Source organism: Conger conger, chromosome 12 (genome assembly GCF_963514075.1).
Source record: "Conger conger chromosome 12, fConCon1.1, whole genome shotgun sequence".
Classification (NCBI taxonomy): domain Eukaryota; kingdom Metazoa; phylum Chordata; class Actinopteri; order Anguilliformes; family Congridae; genus Conger; species Conger conger.
Window position 1 is genome coordinate 20,005,038 of NC_083771.1, and position 9,500 is coordinate 20,014,537.

The window sequence follows — 9,500 nt, forward strand, 5'->3', positions numbered from 1 at the left end:
CATGGACTAAAGTAAAGAGCTGTTCCAGGTTTTACTCAGTAATCCTGGGCCCTATGTCACAAAGCCAGTTTACGTTGTATGCACCGAGTAAAACCCGGAGCCCTCATAAAACTGGATCATGGACTGAAGTAAAAAGAGCTGGTCCGGGTTTTAATTATTCCGCAAAAGCTGTAATACTGGCTTGTGATACAGGCCCCTGGGGTTTAACCCTCAGCTTAACCTGGGAATGAGGGGGAGGACAACTACAGTGACTAACAGTGATGTTCTCCACTTCCGGAAGCCAACCTGGATATAAGAATATCTGCAAAATAATTGTGATGGAACAGACTACATCTTTCAATTGTCATCCTCCAGCAGCCTCGCTGAAAACAGGCTCAAGTTTTTTGAAATTTGAAATGTTGCTTTATGCCACTTCCAGGGCAACTCCAGTCCTGGAGTGCCGGTGTGTATGCAGGTTTTTGTTTCCACCAATTACTCTGGCTAAATGAGCTAATTGGCCGTATACACCAACACTAGTTCACTCAGATTAGATCACAGTAAAACCATATCATACAGGGACACAAGAACAGTCTTTGACTGACATTCATGCATTCATCAAGAAATGTTGAGCCAATTAAGTAATTAATGCCAGACGTTGGCATCCATCCATCCATTATCTGAACCCGCTTATCCTGATCAGGGTCGCAGGGGGGCTGGAGCCTATCCCAGCATACATTGGGCGAAAGGCAGGAATACACCCTGGACAGGTCGCCAGTCCATCACAGGGCACACACACCATTCACTCACACACTCATACCTACGGGCAATTTATTGGCCTCCTCCTCCTATTGGCCGCTTCTCATTGGCCTCCACTGGCTTCCTATTGCCGCACGCATCCGATTGAAGGCCCTAGTGTTGGCATTTCAGGCTGCTAAGGGGACTGCCCCACATTACATACAATCCCTGATCACTCCCTACTCCCCAGCTAGACCACTCCGGTCTGCCAGCTCTGGTCGCCTTACGGTTCCCTCTCTACGGGCACCTGGCGGTCGAGCTGCACGTTCACGCCTGTTTTCCGTTCTGGTTCCTCAGTGGTGGAATGACTTGCCTACCACTGTCAGGACAGCAGAATCCCTCCCCCTATTTCGACGCAGACTCAAAACACACCTCTTCAAACTCTACCTTAGTCCTCCCTCCTGACTTACCCCGCCCCCCCCTTCTGATACCCCTATCCCTGTCTAACCCCCCCCCCCCCCATTATGATGACGACTACATGTTTAGAACAGCAGTCCAGGTGTATTTTCCTAGTTCTGGATGTGATGCTTTGACCTGTGGTAGAACCTATGCACTTGTAAGTCGCTTTGGATTAAAAGCGTCTGCCAAATGACTAAAATGTAAAATGTAAATTTAGACTCCAATCAGCCTAACGTGCATGTCTTTGAACTGTGGGAGGAAACCGGAGTACCCGGAGGAAACCCACGCAGACACGGGGAGAACATGCGAACTCCGCACAAAGAGGGCCCCGGCCGACGGGGATTCGAACCCAGGACCTCCTTGCTGTGAGGCGGCAGTGCTACCCACTGCACCATCCGTGCCGCCCAGACGTTGGCATGAAAACCAGAAACGGATACGGCCTCGTTGCCCACCTCTGCTTTATGCCATGTTGACATGGACACTTTTTGAGATGTATGATTAAGAAAAGATAAAATGTGAATACTCAAGTAGACTGACCCTAGACTACTGTGTGTTGCACAGGGAAGTGTCAAATGATAATACAGCATGCAGCCCATGCAAAGACCTGAACAAAAAACATGAATTGCAAACAATATTTACAGCTCAATTTAATTTCCTACTCAACGGTTTGATAAAAAGGGCACTTAATATCCATTTAAAAGTGAGTGCTTAGCGGTGTATCAGTCAGTTGTCCAATAGCTCACATTTTGACAGTCAGTTATGTCATGAAGCTCATCTCTTATCGCGGTGTCTGTCCCTCTCTCTGTGCCTACTTTCATCCCTTTCCCTCTTCGGATCCCTCTCATTACTTCTGTCTCTCTCTCTCCGTTCTCTGTGTCGGCCCCTGTCTTCCCGTTCTCTCCCTCGATGGCGTTCTTCTCGTCTCTCTCTCACTCGCTCTTGGTCTCTTTCTCTGGCTGGCGACCTGTCCCGGTCTCTACTTCTGTCCCAATTCTCTCCACCTCTCTCCCATCGTCGGTCGCCAGACCAATCCGGAGGCTGCCCCCAGTCACCGGACATGGGTGGCAGGTTGATCGGTTTCCGGAAAGGCCGGTCTCTTCCGCCGAACCTCAGCTGACCCGACTCCTTCTTCCCTCCTAGCCCCCCGCCCTGGCGGCGCGGTATCCAGCCCTTCAGGGTCCGCTCCATCTCGTAATCCACGAACAGCTCATGTTGGTCCACCACCAGTTTATTGCCGTCCCGGCGCGCTCTTACGACGGAGCGTTCCTCCTTGTACTCAACAAAGGCGTACCCTTTGGAGAAGCCGGTAACGATGTCCCTCACCAGGCGCAGCCGGCGAATGTCCCCGTATTTTGAGAAAACCTCTCTAACCTTCTCTTCGGTGGTTTGCGGGTTGAGGCGTGCCACAAACACCGTAAGCTCAGGGTCTCCGACCACGCCCTTGTTGGGGACGTATCGGGCTTGAATGGCCCTCCACACCGCACGGTCGTGCGGCTCCACGTCTGTGCCATCAATGCTCCCAGCTTTCAGAGGGTCGTACACCTTCGCCACGGGACTCCAGTCGCTCATGTTCTTCAGACAAGGGAGAAAGTGAAGAGGATTTAAATGGCTGTTCACCATCAACAAAGGTAGTATCGTAACTAACCTAAGAACACGTTTCCTGTCACTACTTGGTGGGAATACAAATGTATGAGCACGTCTACCGCACCAATTTGTCTCGACTTGGTTATTGCTTAAATATACACGAGGAGATACCGAACGGCGAAGAAAAGTCCCCACAACAACAGTGTAACTAACGTATGTTATGTGAATATCGTCCAATCCACGTTGTTCATTAATTTAACGTTCTAGAGCCAAAACATTAGCTACCATAAAGAACTTGGCTAAATAATATGACATGCCGTCTGTTCGAATGCAAATACTTACAACTTGATTCAAGCATAGGAAAATACTCCAATTTATAAATACATTCTTGACCAAGGGACGCCGATTTATTTTTATTCGTGGCTGTCCAATAGTGCATCCGCAAAATCGTCCGTGCAGAAACGCTTCCCACCTTATACTTTGTTCCTATGTTGTAGTGGTATCAAGGTGGTAGACATTTAAAAGCAACCCTGTACTTTTTTCGTCTGCTGACTTATTTCAAAATCTCAGACAAAGCATAAATAATGTTTACCACCAAAGAGGCCAAAAACCTTGATATTATATGGCTAAAATCAAGTTGCTAATTAAGTATGCAAAATGTGTGATTTGCAGCCGACTTTAGCTCATCACGCCATTAATGAAGCTCTACCCTCAACAATACTTGTATTGGAAAAGGCCCGAAAATACTGCCATTTTCTTCAATTATATTACAGGCACATGGCAAAAAATATTTTCCAGAACTCAAAAAAGTAAAAAAAAATTATTATCACACAAAAGTGCTGCAGTGTTTATAACCAGTAGCTGCAGATAGTAGATAGTAGTTATCTTAAAGAGATTGTACTTTTAATAAAACAGCATATTAACAGTCCTTTAGGCTTACTTCCTTACTTACCTCTGTAATGGTCTTTGGATTATTTAATTGGCCCCAAAACTCCTACGAGAACAGACGGTACAAACATATTTATTTCTAGTTTTAACTAAATTTTCAGCATTTCTGTTGGGAATCTCTAAGATGAATCACCAAGATCTGAACCATAAGCTTTTCAAATATGACTACCACCCACTGTAGGGGAAAATTCACAGAACAAAAGATCTCCCTCCTAAAAGCATGATAACCAATCACAAGTCAAAATCAGACTGCACCTTAGTGAGCAGGCTGGTTCCTCCAAAACTCTTGACGATATATGCTAAAAGTGTATCAATATATCCGTATTAAAGTATGATATGTTGTCGAGGACCCGGCCCTAGGCCCCCCTGATGAGAGATTGACGGGGGATGGGTTAAGAAGGAATGCATTGTTAACCCCTCGCACACGCCATCGAGGTGGTAGTAAGAACGCCCGTAAGAAGAAAAATATGTGGTTCAGAGAGTGAGCAGCCATACTTGTCAGTAGAGGAGTCTGAAGTCGGGGGACTTAGATTTAGGGTTTTAAGGAGCAAGGTTAAAGTTCTGACTGAGAATACCCCAACCCTACAGGGGAGGGGCACAATGCCTGGCTAAAGAAAGAAAATAAGGAAAACGGAAGGGATGTCAATACCGAAAGAAGATTAAGAGGCTTCAAGGGCCTTCCTGATTATAGCACAAATAATTTATCGGATAGATTCAAAGGACTGACTATAGAAGAGTTGGTGGATGATTTACACTCAGCTATTGGCTGGATGTCCTTTGTAGATCCCTTAAGGCGCCGCGGAGAGGGGCACCTGAAGAGTGTGTTGAGATGGTGGAGGGCACTAACTTCTGGCTTGTATGAAGTCAAAGTTTGGAGAGAGTCCAAGGAGAGATTATGACAGGGAGACAAATACCAGTGATGAATAGGTTCATTAAAAAATTACATAAGAGCTAGTGTTTTTCCACTCGTATATTAAGATGGTGGAAATTCCCAAACCGGAGGGGCACATGAAATAAAATATTGGGGAAATTTCTTTTGAGGTATGAGAAAATGACAATTGGAAAAACAGAAATAATTAATATGATCATTAAAAAACAAGTTACATAAGAGATAAATGTCTTCCCGCTTGAAATATTGGGGACATCTCTTATCAAAAAGGTAAACTTTTGTATGCAAAAAAGATATATAAGGAATAAGCTTTTAGACCTTAGAGTGGGATCTTAAAATTTTGCCTCACAAGATATCTACAAGCTGTTGAAGAGAGAGCAACACAAGACAGCTGTAGTCAAGCTGGAGTGGCGCGCTCCCTCTGCGTGCCACTCCAGGATATGGATATGGAGGAGTGACGTACGCGGTGCGGACTCAGCTGAAGAAAGAGCCACGCAGAACAACTATAACCAAGCTGGAGTGGTAATTATAATCTATATTACTTGTAGAAGTAGGAAAAGTAACACATTATAAGTTTCCTTTTATTTTAATATCTTTTATGTCTCATTAAGGTACTATATAAGGTAGAAAAATGTAGAGAAGTTATCATAGTTAGATAAATATAATATTCTAGAAATAGTTTATTTTTAAATGTCAAGAAGGGGGAGCTATAGGATAAGGCTAAGGCCAAAGAGGATGGATATTGGAGGGGTGTACCTTGATTTTTAAACATCATGGTGGAAAGGTAAATTAGAAAGAGCTAGAGGGGTATATGTAACTTGCATGTGATTAGCAAACTGCAAAAGATGATATGTACACTGTAATCTGTATAACTATTCTTTTGATTGATTATAATAAAGTATATCTTACTATAATCATATGTGACAAAGAGTCTTTAGAGGAATACATTGAATACAGGACATCGATTACCAGATTTGCATCACACCCTTCACTTCGAGACTGGGCTGGAAGTTCAGTAGAACTTACCAGGGCTCCAGGACGTTCGGAGTACTTGAGTTCGTCCCCGAGACACCTCATGGTGAGGTACTGCTCGTGGGAACGTGAGGTCTGAGCTCGGCAAGGGGTCCGTGGCTCACGACAATGTACCCTGTATAGTTTCAAACTGATTAACTGCTAAATTGGGCTAGGATTACACAGTGAGCCAGCCAGCTGGGGGGGGGGGGGGGGGGGGCTACTGCGTAGCCACGGACACAGAGCGAGATATGACTTTACAGCTGATTTCTCCAGGACTCTCGATGTTTTATGCCAGAAGTGCATCTATTTGACCTAGAACATTAATTATAGCTGAGCTTATGAAAACGCAAGAAACCACAGTGAAAACTGTTGAAATGAGAGCAAAGAATGCTCCATACATTTACTCCCTTAGAAGAGAATAATTAATCAAATTTATTATGTCTGTATATTAGAAAAGAATATTAGAACTGAATATTAAATCAAATGTTTAGTATGTCTGTATATTTTCAAAGATTACTGCTGCTTAGTTTGTCTTATAAAAGCGAAAGATACAGAGTGACGTGTATGGATGACGTGTGTGTTAGAGGGGGGGCATCCAGAACTTTATGAGGTCTGGTAGTTTGCCAAGAGCAGGTGCGGGGTGAAGTGAGTTGTTCGTAGTTGGCAGAACGCCCTGAACTTTGTACAGAGTTGGCAGAGCCGTTGGCAATTTGCCACAATGACGTTGTGGGAGGAGCGTTGGGAGGAGTTACGATAAGAACAGTGTGGGTGATTTGCCAGAATAAGGTTTGAGGAGGAGTTCTAGGTGGAGTAACTGGGTCTCATTCATAAAATGTTAGTAAATCTATGTGCAGATTTGCACATAAATGTCCACGCTACTAAAAACCTACTCCTGATTCATGAACGCCGTGGGAAACTCAGATCTGACCGTAAACACGTGTGTATGATCATGAATGCCAATCCAAAAAAGTGAAAGCGCGCTTCCGGTAATCAGCAATTAGCATAAATCCCAGCCCATGAATAGGCAATGATTACCATATAAGGAGGTGTAGACGCATCTAGTCGACCTGTCAGTCATCATGGCGCAAAGAAGGAAAGAGAGAGAAAGAAAAAAAAAACTTTTCCGAAGCGGAGATCGAAATCATCTTGGGTGAAGTGGAGTCAAGAAAAAGTATTTTATTTTCTTCTGTCAGTAGTGGTGTTGTGACAGGGACAGGCAAAGCAAAGGCCTGGAAGGAGGTGACAGGTGCTGTTAATGTTGCCTCTGTAGACAATAGAACCATATCCAAGGTTCTGAAAACCATCACTGATAGCTTAGTGGTTAGTATAGTTTAACCTAGGTCGTACAGTCCCACCAAACAAACAGAACATTTGTGGGGGTTTCTCTTCGGATTGAATGAAGTGGAAACGGGAAACCAGTAATGTTATATTGTGCGATATGGTGCGTAATGGATATCAGTGTCGGAATGTAGAGCTATTTAACATTCATTTCAAGAAAGGATACAGATAACATATAGCCCACTGCAGTTTTGTATGCATCGTCTTCAAATTATTTGAATCTTAATAGCCTAAAGCTCTGTTTTATACTGTACAGCTCCAAACAACTCTTCAAGGGATCTGAATTTCTGTATGTTTACACTAGGACTTGGAACTATACTGTCCTCTCAGGTCCACTTTTGCACGTGTTCTTGTGTTTGATTTGCACTTTGTTGTATGTCGCTCTGGATAAGAGCGTCTGCTAAATGCCACGTAATGTAACGTAATGTAAAAATAAGTCAGTCTGCAGCCAACGTAAATTAGACATTTTTCAAATAAGATTTATTTAATGTTTCTTTCAAATGAAAAAAGAGCCACATATAAAACGAAAAAAAAACAAACGTTGTCTCATATTTCTAGCTGGCGAGTGCTCCTCCCATGATGTGGCTCCACCACCTGCTGCTGCCGCTGCTGCTCCTGCTGCACCCAGGTACCGAGGCCGAAGAGGTGATCCGGCTGTCCTTACGGATGAGGTCCTGAGAAATCAAGAAAGTCTACTTACAACAGTCAACCAAATCAACACGTCCCTCCAAGAAATTAACACTAGCTTGAAGGAAATCTGCAAGGCACTTTTGCGTCCTCAACAATAAAGTGTTATGTTGTCAGTATTGTGTGATGTCTGTGTTTTTACTACAAGATAATCAAGCTACTCTCTTTTACTCTGATAATTAAATATAGCCTATTTGTATACATTTTAAAGACATGAAAATGAACTGAGGTAGCCTACTGAAACAGGATGTTGTATATAAATATAAAACAAAATACAAATGAAACTAACTTTTTGCAAAGCTTGTTGGCCTAAAATGTGCACAGCTTATTCAGTCTTAGCAACACTTACCTTAAAATTGCTCTACAAGTCGCTGGCGTGTCTGTATAGCAGCCGCATTTCGAGGCCCAAGAGCTGGTTCCGGAGGCAGTCGTTCCTCTGCATTGGAGACTTCAGGCCCTGTTTAATGGCCACATTGTGCAGGACACAGCAGGCTAATATTATTTTGCACACCTTCCCGGGTGCATAAAGAAGGGTACCACCTTTATTGTCCAGGCAGATCCATCTTGCCTTCAAGACCCCGTTTGTGCGCTCCACAATGGCCTGAGTTGCAGTGTGTGCCTCATTGTATGCCAGCTCCTGTGGTGTCTGCGGGTTGGTCAGTGGGGTCATAAGCCACGGCGTCAGTGGGTAACCCCTATCCCCTATGGATATAGAAGGGTAAGTCCTGCGTATTGTTTACATAACAGAGCGCAATATGAATTAAAATGTAAATTTCCAATAGTGACAAGCATTATTTATGTGCATTCTTGAATTTACACAAGCACTACGCGTGGTCAGCAGCAGGTGTAGATTTTGTTAGTAGCTACGAAAAGATCGGAGCTACTAAAATATTGATGAATGCCAAAAACCCGTAAATTTCCCTCTACTCACATTTTACACACAAATTCGTTCTGCTCACGTTTCATGAATGAGACCCACTGTGTATAAAATGGGTGTAAAAATGACAGTCGGGGTTCAGTTCTGGAGAGCTGATCCAGCTTTATGCACATGTGCTAATAAAGTCTGATTTTCCTGAAGATCTTGCTGCCATGGTGTCGTCTTTTCCCCCGCAAAGATGTTTTTCGACAAATTGAAGATTTGGACTCTACGACACCACGTCTTCTGATTCCACTATCCCCAACTATTGATTGGTTTCGGAGTCCATTACTTTTTTCTCTTATCCTTCTTGAATTAAACCTGGAGTTCAAATGCCTTCTGTGGCTGTCACACAACAACAAATAAAGAATTATGTTGCTCATACTTTAATGTCTTCTCTCGTCCTCATTGCTCAGTTCCCATCTTGGGCCCATCTTCCCTGCTTGGTTTTTTGCTCTGTTTTTATATCCCCACTTAAAAGTTGTGCAAACCAAAGACTCCTTTCACTGCTGCACATGTAGCATGGTTAGCTCAGCTAGTTCGCTAGTAAGCATGGTGAAGTGTAGTAAAAGCGAAGGCTGGTAGCAGGTTATCGCGCGACAACACTCCCTAATGACATAACCCTCATATTCAAAAGAACGTTGTTGCCCTTGGCTAGAGGCGAGTTTGTCTTTAGCTGACTGGTAACGCGTTCGTTCAACAAATAATAAGTGAGAGGCCGGGGTTCAAATCGCACCTCGGACTCAGGCAATTTCTCACCTGTTACACACATTCCTACTCCTGATGGATAAGGCCCCTCAGAACACCACTGGGCCTCGTTAAAAAACAATTGAATAGAAAAACCTCACTGCAGGAAAATCCCGGTCTCTGATTGGTGTCCTTATCGACCTGCAGGCGTGTATTTGTGCCAACTAGGCTCTCTCTCGGTAGTGTGCAGTTGCAAGTCAGAGG

At 43.9% G+C, this 9,500-nt stretch overlaps 1 protein-coding gene across 1 annotated transcript; it reads right to left on the reverse strand.

Annotated features, from left to right (window-relative positions):
* Positions 1-1,803: 1,803 nt before the first annotated feature.
* Positions 1,804-3,233, reverse strand: snrnp35 (small nuclear ribonucleoprotein 35 (U11/U12)). The gene is made up of 2 exons (XM_061215623.1): positions 3,100-3,233; positions 1,804-2,745 (listed from the first exon to the last, which is right to left on the reverse strand). Exon 2 carries the CDS (start codon positions 2,740-2,742, stop codon positions 1,945-1,947), a length of 798 nt encoding a protein of 265 aa, XP_061071607.1. The 5' UTR covers positions 2,743-2,745; positions 3,100-3,233; the 3' UTR covers positions 1,804-1,944.
* Between the last annotated feature and the right edge of the window lie 6,267 nt (positions 3,234-9,500).

Bases quoted from the DNA above. Each gene is read 5' to 3' on its own strand.
- snrnp35 (XM_061215623.1), bottom strand. From the start codon at position 2,742: ATGAGCGACTGGAGTCCCGTGGCGAAGGTGTACGACCCTCTGAAAGCT.